This window comes from Vipera ursinii (genome assembly GCF_947247035.1).
Source record: "Vipera ursinii genome assembly, chromosome: 7".
In the NCBI taxonomy this organism is placed as follows: domain Eukaryota; kingdom Metazoa; phylum Chordata; class Lepidosauria; order Squamata; family Viperidae; genus Vipera; species Vipera ursinii.
Window position 1 is genome coordinate 62,968,627 of NC_139521.1, and position 20,634 is coordinate 62,989,260.

A 20,634-nucleotide genomic window follows, 5' to 3' on the forward strand; every position below is an offset into this window, starting at 1 on the left:
AAAGCTGTAATGCTAAAGGAATATATGGTAAACGCTGAAATCCACCATGGCTCAGTGAAATAGCAAAGCATTTGGCTAAAGAAATCCCATGTTTAGTTCACGTAATTTTCTGTTACCTTGGAGTGCTGCAGTCAATCAAACAATAGGGTTTAAATGGGCCAATAGTCTGACTCAGCAGAAGACAATGCCAAGGGAAGTCAAGAATTAAGCAGCCAATAAAACCCATCCCCAAAGATGATTTGAAAAACTTTTTTAAAAAGTGTAACAGTAAAAAAATAAAACTTCCCCCATTGAAATTTAGTGTTGGGGCACATTCCTAAAACTCTCTGTGAAAGCAAGTGTGACTTTCCAATTTATGAGATCAGAGCTTCAAGCTGAAAGAGCTAAAACTTTGAAGTGTTTGAAAGTCAAAAGTTTGCAGAAGCTTTGGAGAACGTTTCCTTTGCTAAGCCCACTGAAGGGAATAAAGATTTATTTAGATATAAGCCAAGCCTCAGATGGCATTGAGCTTTCCACAGCTGCTCCATGACTAATGCGGTGAAGCAAGGGACAAGGTAGTTAATGATATATGATAGCCTAAATTTTGGGAAGAAAGCAGATCCCTAAACAGAAGAACAGCTAGAAATTTAGAAAATACAAGTGCCCACATAACAGATATTTTTAATCTCATCTACATTTCACAGGTTTGAGAAGACATAGCTATTTCTAGACCGCCCATCTAAAATTTGCTATTTTCAATTTTCCAAATCGAAACAAGTGTAGAGCATAAGGAAGATGACTTTGATGAAGTTATGAAGGATTTATCACCTGGCAAGAGGACCTGAAGCTTTTTTAAAAGTCCAGAATGAGATGATATTTGGAGGTAGCTCAGTCTCTAATTTTAGAAGGAAGTAAAGTTGCAATAAAATTGATCTTGCCAGATTCTGTTATTCAAGCTATTTGAATAAAAGTAGTTTTAGCGTTTCTATGAAATTGATTTTCTGGATTGGTCTACCTAGTCAGGCAGACAACAATTGCTTTGGTAAAGCTGATCTTAGAAGAGAATATGTGTGGCTCAGGGTTTAACTGGAGAATTCTTGATATCCTCTGAGCTTGTTATTTTCTTGCAGACATTTTGTTACTTTAACAATTCAGTGATCGAAGATGCTACTTAAAGATGTTCAGGTAATGAAACATCTGTAAGCAAACAAACAAGTGGAGAAAGCACCCAGGATTCAATAATATTTATTAAGGAATTTAGGAGCCATGGTGGCACAGTGATTAGAATGTAGTATTGCTGGCTAACTCTGCATTTCCACCGCCAGGAGTTCGATCCTGACTAGCTCAAGCCTTCCATCCTTCCGAGGTCAGTAAAATGAAGACCCAGATTGTTGGGGACAATATGCTGACTCTATAAACCCTGCTTAGAGAGTGCTCTTATAAACATAATGGCTATTGCTATTGCTAATGTTTCTTCTTGTTTTTTGACTAGAAGTTCTTTGCGTGGTTTTTTTTTTTCAAAAAGCCGTTTGGCCACTTCATCTTTAAATTCAACATCTCTCGCTCCTCCAATCATCCAATTTTGGAATTCTGATTGATTTGTGAAATGAATATTGTGTATTTTTAGATATGATGGGCTAGACATGTATGAATGCAACTGACGATGGGCTACCCTTTTGTATTGAAAAAATCCAGACGACTATTAAATGACAGCAATGGTATGCAGGAAATATCAGTTCATCCACAATTTTGCTTCTTCCATATGGATGTGCATTTTCCCTTTTTTAAAAAAAGAATATTACAGTAGAAACATTGCTGTGCACTTTCTGTTATTTATTTAATCAGCACAAAGCACCTTGTGTAATTCACACGAACTGCTTGGCTTAGCTGTATAAGAGCAGAATTGCTTTTCAAGTGGAATTGTTTAAAAATAAAGATGTGCTTATGCTGAGAAATATATAATATAGATGTACCTATTCTGAGCATTAATATTTATGGGCTTCTATACCTCTGAATAAAGTAAATTGAGACAATATATATGTATAGCTAAACTGCAAGGAGTTGGGATCAATAACTTTGTTTTTGCTATTATTTTTAAATGTAAAAATTGTATGTAAATCTGGAGTCCTTTTCACTGTTCTCAGAAGCAAAAGAAGAAATTGACCAATATTATGTAGGAAAAAAAATGGGTCAAAGATTTGGGGTTTGAAGTGGTTGACTTCGTTTCAAGCACGGACATTTAATTTCATGTTTGATGACCTGCTGTATTCTACATTTTATAGCTAAAGCTTGGCTAGAAGAGTGAAAGAAAATCTGTGCTGTAATGTTATGTTTTTTTTCGCTCAAGAGCAAGGAACATTTACAACATGGAATATGCTTATGTTTAAAGAAAAATCGTCGTCAGGGTCCAGTCCAAGCTGGGAATAGACAACATGGAGACTGCTTTAGAAAGAAGGTTGCAGTTTATTGAAGAGAAGAGCCAGACATAAATGAGGCTCTGGAAAACCTAACCACATGTTGCTGGGAGTGGTGGGTTTTTATACCTTCTTGGGCTTTTGAGGTTGTTTCCTGTTCCTGTGGCATGAACTTTGAGCTTTCTGGTATTCTGATGGTGGTGGGTTAATCCTATCATGTCCTTAAGGTCATGAGTTTGGATGCGGCATGTAGATTTTAAGGGGTCTTTGTCTTTCTAATTTCATCAGCTTCTAGCTTCCTGGCTCTTACCTTTCCAAATAGGATTGTCAAATTTGCATTTATAAAAGGTGGTTTCCTGAGTTTCTACTGGCGGCTATTAAGAAAAACTGGGCCTGCTTTTCTGGTTTTAAGATCCCTTGGGGAAATATATTCTGTCTTTTAATATTCCCCAAAATATTTGTTTCTCTGGGGGGCTGACTTCCCAGACTTGTCACTGGGCCATATTTTTAAGATCATGGAAACAGAGTCAGGAGGTAGAGCTAAGTCAATGCAATGTAGCACCAACTATACCCTCAGCAATTTTATCCTTTAAAGGATTTTATGGCGGATTCAATCACAGCTGTGACATGTAGTTGAAGCAAATTCATTTAATCTGGATCACAGTACAGATAATGACTACATAAGAAAGGTATAAACAAGGCTGAAAACAAGAAGGTGTCTCCTGATTCTCTTCCCAAAGGTGTTTCTTTTTTTAAAGGCAATTGGACTGTCTTTGTTTTTCATTGAAGACGTTTCACTTCTCATCCAAGAAGCTTCTTCAGCTCTGTCTGAAGAAGCTTCTTGGATGAGAAACACAACTTGTTTAAAGGAAAAAAAAACAGTTACCTTTTGAAAAGGCATCTTTGGAACAACCATGACCTGGCTGACTAAGAATCTCCATAGACACCTGATTCTCATTTTTTCCCCATGACTACAGAAAGAGGAAAATGCAGATGTTCTTCTCTTATTTGTACAAATATGCATTTTCTTTTTCTAAAACCATAATTCCTGTCATTCCAGACATGCATATTATTCCAATCAATATTGGAATGATTTGAATTTAATACTGGAAGGAAAAATTCTGAAAGGCAGGAGAGCATGCACAGAGCTATAATAGTGATTATTCAGCTTGACCGAAAGTTGTTTTAAATACAGTACTGACAATAACTAAGATTTACAAAAACCACTCAGATATATTTAAGAACATGAAAGCAAGAACAAATATTGATTAACAAATAAACAGAACTGCAATGAATAATAAAGGAGCTGTAATCAATCCAGTTAAAAATAAAGCCTGCAGTATTTTGAACAGTCTATTATTATTCTCTCAATTCCCACCTCTGATGCTCTGAGCAAGATCCAGCTCATTGTTTCTAAAGTTACAAAGCTGAACCTTTTATACTTCTCAGCCCTCCGCTTCCATTTGGTTCAATAAAAGTCAGAGGGCAAGGAGATACGTTTACAAAGCAACTGATAACAATACAGCCATAACTTATTCACTTAAAAACAGCTTACACTGCTTTAATGAAATACATTCAGGAAAAAACAACAACACAATGCTGGCATTTGGGGCAAGAATACAATATATGATTGAGCTAAAAGGTTATATTGAAGCACTTTCAATTACATATTTTGACTTTATGGAACAGTGTACTAGAGATGCAAAAATACATAAAGGGATCACCATTGGTTAAACAGAAAGACACAGACACACAAAAATGTGTAGGTCTCAGTTTTGATGCCTAATACCTTTATATACCTCCGCCCAGTACGCTCCCACAGAGAGGGCCTCCTCAGGGTGCCACCGGTCAAAGAATGCCGACTGGTGGCCCCCAGGGGGAGGGCGTTCTCTGTGGGCGTGCCGGAGTTATGGAACCATCTTCCGGCCGAGCTCCGGATGGCGCCTGACCTCTGCTCCTTCCGGCGCGATCTCAAAACCTACCTTTTTGAACAAGCTGGCCTGGCCTGATGGGATGGGGTTGGGTTTTATAAATCTGTTTTAACTTTTTAATGTGTACTAATTTATTCATGGGCATTGTTGTTTAATCGCTTTTAATTTTTGTATCTTGTTTTTTAATATGTATTGCCCTGTTCACCGCCCTGAGTCCTTTGGGAGAAGGGCGGTATACAAATTAAATAAATAAATAAATTAATAATATATAAAATAGGAGCTAAGAAGATCTCTGCTTCTGATCCTTTGAGACTTATATTTAGTCAGAAAGGAAAATACTATACTATATAGCGTTATATGTTGACCTTATATAATCCAGTTTCTAAGTCTCAGGAAATGCTAGATACTATTTTTTGTTTGTTTCTATCATTCTTTCTATAAATAAGAGTTAATTTTATGTCTGAAGCCACTCCATAGGATTTGATTCAGAGTACAGAGTACAACTATTCATTTACATTGGCTCTGAAAAAAGTGACATGATTGGTTTTCACGGTTATGACTGTTGCAACTTCCCCTTGGTCATGTGATCAATATTTGGGTGTTTGGCAACTGGTATATATTTATGACATATGTAGTGTCTCGAGGTCATGTGATCTCTACTTGTAATCTTTCCACTTTGCTTCCAACAAGCAAAGCCAGAGGTGGATTTTCTTAAGGACCACCTGGTTCACTGCAGTCATTCACTTAACAACTGTGGCGAGAAAGATTGTGAAATAGGGCAAAAACTCATTTAACAATTGTCTTGCTTAGCAACATAAATTTGGGGCTCAATTGTGGTTGTAAGTCAAGGAGCTTCTGTACTTTAAACATTTTGACTTTGGTTTTTATAACCACATAGAAACTAGATTATTTTATCATAATCCCAAAACTGCCAAATGAGAGATAACCCCCGCCCCCCAAAATTAATGTTTTAAAACTCTGCAACATTATCATGTCACCTTCTGTAATGGTATGTGGGAATGACTTTCGGATTCAGGAAAAATAGTCAGAGAACAGACAAAGGTATCTCAGTACACAAAAGCAGATGGAGAAACGTTTCAGAAAACTAGGACCCTCTCTAGTTTTGCTGGAAAGAAAAGGGAAAGGAAGTGAGGAATACATTCAGATTTGCAAGATTTTATTAACATAACTTTGCCATAGAGATAAAGCTAGTATTCATTTTTGTGCTTTTTATCCTATGTATTTCACAGAGCTAACAACTTCCACTAAAGCACTAAATCTGGTCTGCAAAAATCTGGATGATAACTAGAGAACAAGAGAGAGCTTGCTTCCATCTAGTCATTATCCAGATTTTTGAAGCCTAATAATAATAATAATAATAATAATAATAATAATAATAATAATAATAATAATAATAATAAGAAGAAGAAGAAGAAGAAGAAGAAGAAGAAGAAGAAGAAGAAGAAGAAGAAGAAGAAGAAGAAGAAGAAGAAGAAGAAGAAGAAGAAGAAGAAGAAGAAGTTGGAAGGGACCTTGGAGGTCATCTAGTCCAACCCCCTGCTCAGGCAGGAAACCCTATACCATTTCAGGCAAATGGCTGTCCAGTCTCTTCTTAAAAACTTTCAGTGTTGGAGCATTCACCACTTCTGGAGGCAGGTTGTTCCACTGGTTAGTTGTTCTAACTGTCAGGGTGATTGCCTTGATGTCCCTCAACCCCCTTGTTAAGGAAAAAACTACACCATACTGTGTTATGCTAAGGGATTATTTTAATTTCAAAAGGTATTGCATTTTTATACTATAGATACCCGTTTGCTTCCTGAGATCACTTTTAGTTTTACTTACAAAATATATTTTCCAATTCACAAGGAGGAAAAAAAACACTAACCACTTTCATAACTGAAGTTTCATAAATCAAGCAAGGAGTATTAACCACGCATCTTGAGATCTCTGTGAGAGAAGAAGAAGCCTTAGGGTATCATAATAATTTACACAAGGAGATTAAAAAAGGATGACCACTTATTCAAAAAAGGCAGACAGCCATCTGTGCAATAAAATACCTTTCCTGCAAAACTCTATAGTGAATGTCATAAGGTCTTGTTTATAATTATATATAAGACAATTGTTCTATTAAAATAAGGAATGGGTTGTTGTGTAAACTGCAGGCAAAGAAGATGCTGCTTAAATAAGGCATCAGCAATAATATTTCATTAGTAAGAAAAAAAGATAGGCTCAAACACTTTGGTTTTGTTTTCATCCTATTCATTTCTTAAGTATTATTAAATTTCATTCAAAAGCACGGCATGTAGCAACTAGTCACAAAGAAAACATCTCTTCCTCCTCCTCCTGGGTCTATTGTAGAAAGACCTACTTAAAACCCCCAAATTAAACTCTATGAAACCCTAAATTACAGTCTTAGGAACAAACAAACGGTACCATATATTTTCATCATAGTATAATAGACAAATTGCCACACTTCCCCTAGCAGAAATATCAAGTGAGCCACATTTGCTATAACTGCACAATGATAACTGTAAAAACCATAAGTTCAAAAAACAAAACAAAAAACAGACAAGCTTTATTCACATGAGCCTACTTTGTTTTCTTCGCTTTTCTTGCACAGTGCAATACAATAGCACAAAACATCAGGAGTGGATTCAAATTTAGACACACCTAAACTACAATTATTGTGATCACTGGGACTTATAATAGTTGTTACCAATTCTCATTGTTTTCAATGGAATATATATATATATATATATATATATATATATATATATATATATATATATATATATATATATATATATGTGTGTGTGTGTGTGTGTGTGTGTGTGTGTGTGTGTGTGTGTGTGTATTCATAATGTAGAATACTAGAAAGTGGTGCTATGTATCTGAATACACAAATCAATAATGATTTTTGCTATAGAAAGTTGAAATTCTTAAATGTAGTTACTTCAACAACACTTAATCACTAATCTCTTTGAGCCACTGTCATGTATGAAAAACAATGATCAGTCAGTTATGTATAACTGCACTTGAACTTTATTGATAACTTGGAAAAGTGGCAGGACAGAAGAAATCCTAACCATTTTTGGACAAATGTAACTTTGTAACTCTTCCAAATTTTATTGACAAGAGGCTTATTCTAAACTGAGCAAGCTCACCAATTCCTACCTCTCTTCTCACACACCATCATAGTATGGATAAAATAATAAGTGTGCAAATTCATTCAGGTTAAGAAGCCTTAAAATCATATTTTTCACTCATCAGAATACACTGGCGTTAGACCAAACTACATATTGTGGCACCTAAGAGGAAAAACAAAGCTCTGCCCTCAATTTTTTGGGGGAACAATCATGTTCAATCATTTTCTACAGGCTAAAAGAGCTCATTCTGTCAGATGCCTCAAAGTCCCCTAATTAATTATTATGATTAAAACCAAAATTGGCTGTTCCAAGTCACTGTCATTTAAGAATAAACATTTCATCCATCTGACAGACTCTACAGAACACAACAAAATGCTTCCCATGTTCATCGCTCACTCCTAAGTGGGACTTCATTTGCAAGAATTTCAAGTGTCACCAAAACACAACAAGGAAACAAATTAGCCTTGGAAACTCTACCTTCTTGAACTGCTTGAAATGGGTTGTTGCCATCCACAAAAGTCACAGAGATGGTGATTTTCTCGGTTTGTAAGATTTCATCATTTTGATTGAGATCAGAAACTGCCATGCGAAACACTTCCTCATCCTTTTTTGCAGATTCATCGAATATTGCCCCTAAAAAAGAGACAGAAGATAAATGGTCAGTATGAGGGAGAGAGAAAATTCATAGCAGAGACATTCAGGACATGGCACTTGTGCCCACATTCAGAGGATTCATTAGCAGTCATGTTGTAGACAGTGCTTTTTTTGTAAAAGAAAAAGGTGCCGGAACTCACACATGTCATACAACCCGCCTTGCCTACCCTACAAGGTTCCATCCAAAAAAGGTGCCGGAACTCCATTCTGAGTGTTCTATGAGAAAAAAAGCCCTGTTTGTAGACATTCATAAACTCAGAGAACAGGAGGAGAATCCTCATCTCCTATCTTCTTCCATCTTCAGTATGTCTACATACCTACACAATTCAATGCACCTTTGCCTAGTAGCCTTCTGAAGCAGGAATTCCTAATGGGCTGTTGTATAAGTTTCATCTACCTTTAGCCACTGCAATCTGTTTAGTTTCTTTGCTCTGGGTTACATTTTGATCAGTAGCCAGGTGATGCTATAACATAAACAAGCTCAAGGTTCTTGGATGATAAAAATCTACTCAGGCATTTTTATTATAAGGGTCGAAATATTCCCCATTACATTCATAGTAGCACCTGTCAACATGGTTAAATAATAAGTTGTGATAATTCTGCAATATCTGGAGCACTGCTTATTCCTCATGCTTCCTCTAGAAGAGGGGTAGGCAACCTTGGCTCTTTAATGACTCATGGACTTCAACTCCCAGAATTCCTGAGTCAGCTATGCTGACTCATGAATTCTGGGAGTTGAAGTCCATGAGTCATAAAGGAGCCAAGGTTGCCTACCCATGCTCTAGATCATGGAACAGAATAATAAGCAGTATCCACAGACTTCTTTAGGATTGGTAAGTGATATAAATCCAGATCTGGGATTTCATAGAATTGTAGGGTTAGAAGGGACTTTGGAGGTCTTCTAGTCCAGTACCCTGTCCTTAGCATGAGATGTTGTATCATCCCAGAGAAATGGTTGTCCAATCCTTTCTCAAAGTCTCCAGCCATGGTGCACCCACAACTCCAGGAGGCAAGGTATTTCATTGGTTAACATCAGGAAATTTCTCCTGAGTTCCAGATTGGATCTCTCTTTACCAAGTTGTCACCCATTGCTTCTTGTCCTACCCTCAGGAGCTTTGGAAAATAGGACAAGAAGTAACAGGCAGAAGCTCACTGGAATTTGAACCACATTAATCTCAAGTCCAGATATACTGAATGAGTATCTGTCCTTGCCCTAATTTCATTTGCATTTCTAATTCTTGATATAGTTGAACAAAAATTATGACACAAAACCATTCTTTGTCCTAATTTCATTTGCATTTCAGATCCTTGATATTTTTTCATAAAGCTGTGACACAAAGCCTTTATTTTGAGCATTAGGAGATGTAAAACGACACTTATTAAATTCACATTTCATCATGGCCAAGGAATTTGTTATGAAACATTGGGTTGTATTCAAGGTATTTCAGGACAAAATAAGGAATATATATCTCACAATGCAATAATTTATGAAGATTTGCTGAAATTAGTATTTATTTATTTTATTTATTTTAATTTCATTTATATCCCGCCCTTCTCCGAAGACTCAGGGCGGCTTACAAGCTTAGCAGTAGTATAAGGATTGAGCCAAGTCATTATTTCCTCCTACAGAAATGATAAAATAGCGGTAACAAGGCACTGTGACTGGCAACTTCATCAAGACCCTACATAGCCAGGTAAAAAGTACACTTCGTGACAATATAATTACAGTAGACCCTATCTGTCTACTAGCTATTCCAATCTAAGTAATATGAAATTCAGTTTCTCTTGAGTCAAGCAAAACTTTTTATCACTCAATAATAAAAATGATATCTCAGCAATGATCATATTGTCCAAGAATTCTCTCTCTCTCTCTCTCTCTCTCTCTCTCACACACACACACACACACACACACGCACACGTCCAAGAAGTCCACACATGTGTAAATTGGTGTAGTTGGAAAACATTGCCCTAGACCAGGGGTGTCAAGCTGCTCGTCCATGGGCCAGATGTGTCATGCCGAAACTGCCTACTCCATTGCTGGCAATGGAGAAAAAGTTGCGATATGTCACAACATGTCATGTGATGTTGCGAGTTTGACACCCCTGCCCTCTAGTCCTACCAAACAATAGCCTGGTTCAGGAGCATCCTTTGTTTATCAAATTTATTTGTGCCCTCCCCCCTCCAGCACTTCAGGTGACTCTGAGCGGCTTACGTCAAGATAAAAATTCAACTATTATAAATTTTAAAATGGATTAAAATTACAAAAAAATTAAAGCAAGCTTAAAAAAGCTTTTCTTTGTTTAATTGTGAAATGAATCCTTTTTTATTGTCTTTACAGCTCACTACATAACTTTTATGCATGAACTGCTTGCATATGTTACCCTATTATATTGGATGATCAATTTCGTACATTGGCTTGGATCCTGAATAATGTAACAGGCCTATGTAAAGTGGTGTAGATTAACTTGATGAAGTGACTCAGACCATGGAAGCCAAAGAATCAGCCCGTTTACCTTAACAAAAACAGTTTGAATAGTCTTTTTCCCCTTCAGAGCTGGCTGCAGGGTTTCCACACTGGATAATGAGAAGCAGGTTAAAAATCAGACTGAAGTGCAGGAACCATACTGCTTTGAAAACAGCTTTGTCAATGTATTTCTCTATAATGAATCACCTCTATGAAACTTTGCATAACTGTACAAAATAGTACAGAACGTTCCATGAAAAAGATGGAAAGAGGCTTTGATTGTTTTGGCACAGTCTCCCTTCTCCTATAGCCCTTTCTCCTCCAGGGAGATTGGATAATTTCTTTCATAGACAGATCAAAATGAAACAAAAAGCTAAAAAGACACACAACTCAGACTCACTTCACCATTAAGTAACAATGAAACCAATACATAATTTTGCATAAATCAAAATCAGTTCTCTAATTACATCTACCTTCTTCTGATTCCTAGCTTGCTGTGTTTTCTGGATCTATAGTCCTTGAATCCTGGGATTTGTGACAATTATGTTGGCCAAAAAGAGATGGTCCTTTTTGACCCATAAAAGAAAAGGCAAAATAAACACCACACTGTGCTTCTAATGCTTATCTAAGAGAAGCAGGAAACCTTCATGCTTCTATTACTCAAAGTTTGAGTCCTCAGGCTGGCCCACTATCTCGATAAATTAGAGTTGATAGATTGACAAATCAAATTGCACTTTTCCTTTAACACTTGCTTGCCCAAAATACTTGAGATGGGATTTCTCCCTATTCCCTGTAACAATGTATTCCCTATGCTATGTGAGCGTGCCTTATGGAATGATAAAAATATGAAAAGAGCTGCCCCATGTCGATGTGTAATAATACCAGGAAACAATTTTGTTCTTATCCAAGTCATTCTGTCATGCTTTCTTCTTTTTAAGGTTATAGATTTTGCATTAAATGAAAGTCCTCCACAGATCACTCAAAACGGTTTATTAGGACATTTGAGGCTGGTATGTCCTCAATCACATCCTTGATTTCAAAAAAAAGCACACAACCTCCCTGCCTTAATTTATCATGGTCTCTTTTCTATGTCATATGCCATCAATTTTCTTGCCAGCGCTATTCATATAATGCCAGCAGATTCCCTACACAAACTTTCTTCACTTTGACCCACAATTTTTTTTTCTACTTCTGTTGCCATCTGGATCAGCTGTTCCATGCCTCTCCATCTCAATAGACTGTCATTTCCTTGCAAATCTCAATCGAAAACATACAACTTTCCTCTCCTGTTCCTTAATTCCTCCATCATTTTGCCAGTTCTTTATTTACATACAGAGTAAAAAGGTAAAAGGTAAAGTTTCCCCTGCACATGCGTGCTAGTCGTTTCCAACTCTAGGGGCACACATATAATTCCAGAAATGCATTGCAAACTCTTGGCAACAGCTGTTGTGAATAAACATTCTAATGGGGGAAAAAAATCTGTATGCACCATTTAAATGTGAGAGTCTTATACTATTAATTCTAAAAAGCTACTTTGGTTTCTCACAGTTCTAAAAGGACTTCTTTTTAGATAATTAAATAAACAGTCTTTCTTTCTTTCTTTCTTTCTTTCTTTCTTTCTTTCTTTCTTTCTTTCTTTCTCCTCCTCCTCCTTTTTTTCCTTCCTTCCTTCCTTCCTGCCTGCCTGCCTTCCACAATGCCATTAACATATGTAATGATCAATTTAACTGGAAGAATATTAAGACAGCTGAAGACAAATTAGAACAAAGTAGTTTCAACCTCCTTTTATTAAGATCTTATCTCTCTTTAGGCATGTACTCAAAGAGGATCTATGCATTATATGGAAGCGAAGCCTTGACAAAGAAGATGATAGGACTAGGTCAGAACTTAAAATTGAACTAATGTTAACGTAAGTGTAATTACATTGTAGTGGCCTGGGCTTTTTAAACAAATTTGTCTGTTGAAGGAGACTTGGCATATCTGCTGATTCTCACTAGAAGTCAACATTTAAATTGGGCTTTCAAAAAATTTGAATATTCCACTTTGCTTTACCTTTTATTTGGAAAGCTGAATTGTTTATTCATGCTTGTGTGACAATTACATAGTCCTGGGTCTAAACTCAGGTATCCCTCAAAGCAGTGCTTTTTTTGTAAAAGAAAAAAGTGCCGGAACTCAAACATGTCATACAACCAGCCTTGCCTACCCTACAAGGTTCCATCCAAAAAAGGTGCCGGAACTCCGTTCTGAGCGTTCTATGACAAAAAAAAAAAGGCCTGCCTCAAAGTAATTCAAACAATTGCCCTGAAAGCAGAGACTTAGTCCTCTGAGAAGAGTAGCCTGGCTAAGATGCTGAATAACAAGAAGAATGGAATGTGAATGCTGTAAATTGGAACAATTTCATGTCTGAAACATGAATATGTAGCAGGTATATTTTTCACTATAAGGATCACTTGTGTTTATTTATTTCAGTTTATATGGCTGCTGATTTCAAATTCATGACTGGATGGATAACAGGAGCTAAAAACAGTAAGAATGATACATACATAATCAGCAACAAGGCAAGAGCTAAAACAACCAGCCAATAAATCAACACAACTATTGTATGGGCTCTGTTATATATCTAGATGCCCAGGCTCAATGACACCACTAAGTCTTTTAAGGCCTTAAGGAAAGCTAGTAAAGTTGTGGCTAATTTAACTCTGGGGAAATGTTGGGCACCATGACAAGAAAGGCTTTCCTGTAATGTCTTGCCAGATGGCATTCCCTAATGAATGGGCCACAGAACATGGACATTCCTGCTGGACCTAATGGAATGTGTAACCATAATTGGTGGAAAATGGTCCCTCTAATAGCCTGGCCCCATGCAATGAAGGTCTTTATAAGTAACTACCAGCACTTTGAATTGAGACTAGAAGCGTACTGGTAACCAATGAAGCTTGTGGAGCAGAGGTATAACATGTACTGATAATGCCATGTACATAACTGTTCTTCTATTGTATTCTGTATAGCTGCAGCTTCTAGTTACTCTTCAGGGACAATCCCATGTAAAGGGCATTGCTGTGGTCTATTCAGGAGGTGACCAAAGTGAAAGGAACCTCTACCCCTTATATTGTGTACTGATTCTGTAGGGTTTAATCCAGGGCTGTCAAATTGCCAGCCCGCAGGTCAGATGCGCCATGAGGAAACCACGCCCACCCCATTCCCGGCAATGGGGGAAAAGCTCTGATACATCACGTAATGTCACATGAAATTGCAAGTTTGACATGTCTGGTTTAATCCTATCCACAACTAAAAATGAAAAGTCCCAAGAACCAGGAGATTCTAAAACCTATCACATAAGTCTTGCTAAGGTTGAGTTTTATTTATTTATTTATTTTATTTATTCAATTTATATACCGCCCTTCTCCCATAGGACTCAGGGCGGTTCACACGGTTATTAAAAACAATACAACAGGTTACAAAATTTAAAATCAATTAAAAAGATTATATTAACCTTGAATAAAACCCCTATTAAAATACACTTAAAATCCCAATTAATATTCTCAGTCCAGTCCAGAGAGCTCAAAGAGCTAGGTCTTCAGGCCCCGGCGGAATGAGCCAAGGTCAGGGGCAGTCCTAAGCTCTACAGGCAGCTGGTTCCAAAGGGCAGGCGCACCCACAGAGAAGGCCCTCCCCCTGGGTATTGTCCGCCAGCAATCTTTTACTGGCAGTACCCTGAGAAGACCCTCCCTGTGGGAGTGCACAGGACGAAGGGAGCTTGATGCCGGCAGCAGGTGTTCCCTCAGATATCCCGGGCCCAAGCCATTTAGGGCTTTATAGGTCATCACCAGTACCTTGAATCTCACCCGGAGGGCAACCGGAAGCCAATGCAGCTCGCGGAGCAGAGGTGTTACATGGGAGTATCGGGAAAACCCCATCACAATCCGTGCGGCTGCATTCTGCACCAGCTGAAGCCTCCGGGTGGTCCCCAAGGGTAGCCCCATGTAGAGAGTGTTGCAGTAGTCCAATCGGGAGGTCATGAGCGCATGAGTGACTGTGTGCAGGGCATCTTGGTCCAGGTAGGGCCGCAACTGGTGCACCAGGCGAACCTGGGCAAATGCCCCCCTGGTCATGGCTCCTATATGGTCTTCAAAACTGAGCTGTGAATCCAGGAGGACGCCCAAGTTGTGAGCCCTATCGACAGGGGGTAACACCTTCAATAACAGTTGAAGTTGTTATTCCCTGTCCAGACCTCAATGCTCCAAACACCAAAATAGTACCTCACTTGGATGGCCAGGGGTAGGTAAGTAAAGCTAGGCATCATCAGTATGCTCACCCCATGATGTCAGATGACTTCACTCGGTAACTTCATGTAGATGTTAAGCAGAACTGGGAGAAGCCCTAAGGAGCAGTGGAATAGACCTCTCCCCTCCATCAACAACATAATGCAACTCCCAAAGCCAATCCAGAAGGATACCATGATTGATGGTACTGAAAGACACTGAAAGGTCAAGAAAGTCAAGGATGAACACACCCTTCCCATCCCAATCCCACAAACTAGTGCAATTAATGCCATTTCAGTCCCATAGCCAGGTCTGAATCTTTTACTGAAAGCATCCAAATAATCCGTTTCCTCCAGCACTCATTCTCCACACAATTGCTGTCACTATAACTTTCCCTAAAATATGAAGATTGAAGACAGGTCAAAATAGTAAAGTTGGTCTAGCCATGCTTTTCAAGGATGGGATGAACAGCGTCTTTTTTAAGAGGTAATAGAACCATCCAGTCTCTCAAATGATGTAATTTTAGAAGGAGATGATATTCTACGAGATTCGAATTGTTCTCTTTTTAATGCACCAGTGTCAAACTTGATTGCATCACATGATGTATCATGGCATATAGTGACATTTTATGCCTTTATGGAGCTGGGGGGGCATGACCTGCATGTGACACATCCACAGGATGCCAGTTTGACACCCCTACTTTAATGGATTTCACTAAGTTCTGTAAAACAGGACTTGAAGGATTTTTCAGAATTGGAAAGCTCTATTACAGACATGTTAAACACAAGGCCTGGGGGCCAGATCCGGCCCACGAAGTGGTTTCATGTGGCCCACGAAGCCATCCTGGAAACAGTGAGGGAACGGCCCCCACTGCCTTGGCCCTGGCCCAGAGACCCTCCTTCTGCCAGAGACCCTCAGATCTGTCCCACTCCTGCCCAGGCCCCCATAGGCACCTTTGATGCGAATGATGTACAGCTGGCCACGCCCACCCAGTAGGCCATACGCACTCTAGCCATGCCCACCCAGTAGGCCACGCCCACCCAGGCCACACCCACCCTGAGGGCAACCACAATGCTGATGCGGCCCTCAATGAAATTGAGTTTGACACCCCTGCTCTATTACAACATGGGAACCAATGAAACTGGTCAGTTTTTAATTATAATATACTATTGTATATTATTTTACAAGTCACCAATTCTGAATTAGAAAGTAGAAATAAAAAATCCTACAGATTTAAATACTGCATTTTTAAATAAAAAATGTCATAGAAAAACAGCCATGCATTGTTATGTAAATGAGAAAGTAGCCATCTACAAATATTATTCAACATGAATTAATATAGACTTAAGTATTGCACCTGGGTATTGGATAGACTAATACAGGGGTGTCAAACTCAATTTCATTGAGGGCCGCATCAGCATTGCAGTTGCCCTCAGGGGGCCGGGTGGGTATGGCCTGGGTGGGCATGGCCTACTGGGTGGGCGTGGCTAAAGTGCTTAAGGCCTACTGGGTGGGTGTGGCCAGCTCTACATCATTCTCATCAAGGGTGCCTATGGGGACCTGGGCAGGATTGGGAGAGATCTGAGGGTCTCCGGCAGAAGGAGGGTCTCTGGGCCAGGGCCAAGGCAGTGGGGGCCATTCCCTCACTGTTTCCAGGATGGCTTTGTGGGCCGCATGAAACCACTTCACGGGCCGGATCCGGCCCCCGGGCCTTGTGTTTGACATGTCTGGTCTAATAGATCAAAATTATTGGCATTTCCCCCCCCAAAAAAGCCCTTAGGCATTTAATGTTCTAATGAATATTGCTTAATATGATTGCTTCTTGTCCCCAATGACATTGTTGGTTGGTTTGTTCCAGTGTGTGAATTCAATTACACTGTGTTTCCTGAACTGCTGATAGTGCATTATTATGAGAGCTGATATTGCTATGGCAATAGGGATAGATGACACTGAGTTATAGAACAGAAGAAAGAATTCCTTAATTCTCTGTTAATTGCGATCAAAATATGCCATATAAGAAGGTATTAAAGCATTACATTAAATATGACTTAAATGTTTAAGAATTCTAAAGAAACAATCTTACATTAGTTTGGGTATTAAAATGCTATTGTTATTGTTAAATTAGATGGCTTACTTGTTTTACAGTTCTTGGTATTTATTGTTCATATATAACATAAATAGTTTTAACTTTCTCTACCACCTGAAGGAACTAAATTGTAGAGATTCCTACAATATTGTTATTCATCTAGCTAAACATGATCCATCCAAACTTAATTTAAGATGCAGCAACAAATTATAGTTAGTGTAACTAAGAAAAATTCCAATGCAGACTGAAGGGAGAGAAAAAGAATACTTATTCTTGATGTTTGCATGCAGGCTGAGGAACATACACCAGTTTTTTTTTTCTCTTGGCTAAAATTTTACAGTCTCTTCTGCTTAAAATCTAGCAAAATTAGAAGGAATAGTTTTATCATCCAAGCATACCAAATTAACTGCTTCTGCTGATGAAGCAGAACAAGATAAATTTCTTATGTCCTTTGTCCCAAATTAACAGCAAACCAATCACAGATGTGTCAGTTTTCCAACCCATTCCTCCTTTATAAATTACTTGACTACAAGAAGGTGCCTTACTCAATTACATTTTTTCCTCTCTCTTTTACTAACCTGCCTCAACTATATTAAACAACTTGACATGTTGACAAAGGGAATAAAGACTCAGCTTGTAACACTGAAGCTCACCTTAATGGATTTGCATACAGTACCTGCAGCATCAGCTCTTGCCACCTGTCATAGTAATAATTATTTAGAAGACAACAACAACAACAAAAATATCCTCTTAGTTTGAGCAAGATGGAATGCAGGCCATTCCAAAGGTACAGGTCTTTACATAAGGACAATGTTGCAGCAAGATCATCCTTCAAAAGGATTTTAAAATTTTCATTTTTTAAAAAACAAGCATTTTAAAAAAGAAGTCTCTTACTGCGCTGTATAATCCTTTTCTGCCACTAAAACTAAGATAAATCTTTCTGTTTAGGGCGGCTCAGGCTACACAGGTAGTCCTTGATTTATAATTGGTCGCTTAGAGACCATTTGGAGTTACAACAAACCCTGAAAATGGGATTTTTGAAGTTCCTATGCATGTGCACACACACACACACACACACACACAATCATGTGACATTTTGGACACTTGGCAATTAGCCCACATTTGCAGGTGTTTGTAGCATTCCACAGACACATGATAATTATTTATGACATTTTTGCCAGAAACTTCTGTTTATTACTAGTTTCTAACAAAAAGAAGAAAAAAAAACTTGGCGAACAATGGGTTTGCTTAATGACTGTCACAAACAAAGATTGAAAAAATCAGGTCTGGTCCTGTGGTGACCCACTTTATGACTGTCGTGACATATGACCAAAGCTGTGGTCATTGTAAGCTGAGGACTACTTGTAGAATATATGGGGATTTGAATTACATACACAAATATACCTCGTTTTTCAGATACAAATGCAATAAATTATCTTTGACTGGTGTTGTAAGTGATTCTATAATGTCAATCCGGGCAAAAGTGAAGAAAAAGATAAAGAATTTAAAAAGTTATTTCCACATTCAATAGGAAGTTGCCTTCATTTCTGCTGGCTTCTTTTAGCTTTTATATATTTATATAGATTTAGCAGTTAATACCTGGTTTTTTTTATCCTTGTTTTATCCTCATGAATTATCATAAAAGTAATATTAATATGGTTACGTATTATAGAAATTGGACTATGTATGTATCAAAATCTATCAAAGATTTAATTAATAACTAAGGTGACATTTTATTATCAAGAAATATGATAAATCTTAGAAATATGAATAGTTATTTCCAGACTTTGAAATGTACTCACTGTTAATTTGATTTTAAATTCACATTATTTAAAAAATCTTGGAATTCTTTTTTGTTTTTTGTTTTTTTTAGTTTCTAGGAAACTTTTACATGAAAGTCATAGTTCTCACCACGAGTAGTAATATGTAAATGTTTCCATGATTAAATTCATTATCATACAGAGTGCATCTTTCCTTAATAATAGGCCCTACCGCACTGAGTGATACTTATACTAAAGCACGGGTGTCAAACTCACCACGTCACGTGATGTGTTGCAACGTATCATGACTCTTTTTGCATTGCCAGCAATGGGGTAGGCGAAAGGTTGGGTGCACGTTTTCACAAGCTTATACTCCAGGCATTAAAAAAAAACCAATCCCACTATAGTTTATGACCATACTATTTTTTTTAAATGTTTCTTGTATTATAATTCAAACTTGCACCAAACTGAATATTCCCTTTCCTTAAAGGTAGGTTGCAAAAGTCCACAAGGTCTCTAAAAGGCTGGAGAGATGTGAAAAATTCTGACACTTTATTGCTTTCCAGCAGATTTTTGTAGCTCAGACATAGCATCCATATGTTTTTCCCTATATTTTAGCAGTGAACTGTATGTGTATACATGCATGTGTGTGTATAGGTTGGTTGAAATACTTCCCCCCCTTACTATCCCATATGGAATACAACAGAATGGGGAAAAGATCTCTTTCATTCCCAGGAGAACTGCTGGAATAGCTTTTATACTTAAGGATAAACCAATAGGAGAAACCAACTTGTATATTTTATTATACCACTATACTCCTAATGAAAATAGTTTCTGATACCATTCATGTACTTTTTTCAGACTTTTTCTCTCCAACCATCAAAAGAATAAAATCAGCTTGTCAAATATTGCCTAGAAATAGTCCTTGCTATTCTGCTCAGGAGTACAGAGATGGGTAACATATAGGCATAGAGCAGGTAACTGTGCAGATAATGTAGACGAGATAAAGTAGGTAACTTTAAAATAGGTAACATATAAGTCAAATATACCAATCCATTTTTGTAGTCTCTACAACAATGACTTGCAACTGGTGAAAATTGTCACCCTGTTTGAATTCTCAGCACACAAAAAAATTGTAGTCCAAGTCTTAAAATAGACTTTAGAAATGTCCCTGAATCGAACTGGACTCCTTAAAAACTGTACATGCACTTTTCTTGGCAGCTTTACAGAAGTAGTTTGGCATCCCCTTCTTGCAGGATAATGTTTCTACTTACTAAGTTAAAGTCAACAGTTGACATCCCAATCTAGCAAACATTCCTAGGCAGTACACTGTCTGAAGAGTAACCACCTGTTAAGCTTCCCAATCAATAAAAAAACTGTTGGATGCTACTACCTACTAAGTGTCATGGTTCCGACAAATGAAACTCTTCAAAGAACTTCAAGGCATTGTTTACTTTAAAGAACCTTTATTTGAGTAGCATAGATTCAGCACATACATGGTCAAAGCCAAAATCTGAATTCTCCTCCCCTTAGCACATAGTATTAAACACAATTCCCTTCTCTAATTAGCAGTCATAAAACACATTCTCCAATTAGTTTGAATTGCAGGTTTTCTCTCCTGTTCTCCATCCTACCATCTCTTATCATCACTTATTTCAAAAGGCCCTGAGTTCATACACTTTTACAATATTATTATGTCTAACTAACTCCCATCACATTCCTTCTCCTTCCCCAGTATCATCTAATTCTAAGAATAAAGCATGGGAAAGAAAAAGGCTGCAACTCCATATGTTGTCAAAGCAAGAACATCCAATGTTAGGAGCGTTGACACATAGTTTTAATTTTTTTTTTCATAAACCCATTTCTTCCACAGGCTCAAGAAAGGGGAAAAAGTTAAATCCTAGTTTTGTCTATGTATGTCATGGCTCCAATCACTTT

At 37.8% G+C, this 20,634-nt stretch overlaps 1 protein-coding gene across 2 annotated transcripts in view; it reads right to left on the minus strand.

The window, feature by feature from the left end:
* Positions 1-20,634, minus strand: part of GRID2 (glutamate ionotropic receptor delta type subunit 2) — a 1,067,823-nt gene that overhangs the window by 817,633 nt on the left and 229,556 nt on the right. For both annotated transcript variants that reach the window (XM_083367820.1, XM_083367821.1), the window contains exon 2: positions 7,948-8,103. In XM_083367820.1, coding sequence (XP_083223946.1) covers positions 7,948-8,103 — 156 coding nt within the window. The remainder of the gene's footprint in view (positions 1-7,947; positions 8,104-20,634) is intronic.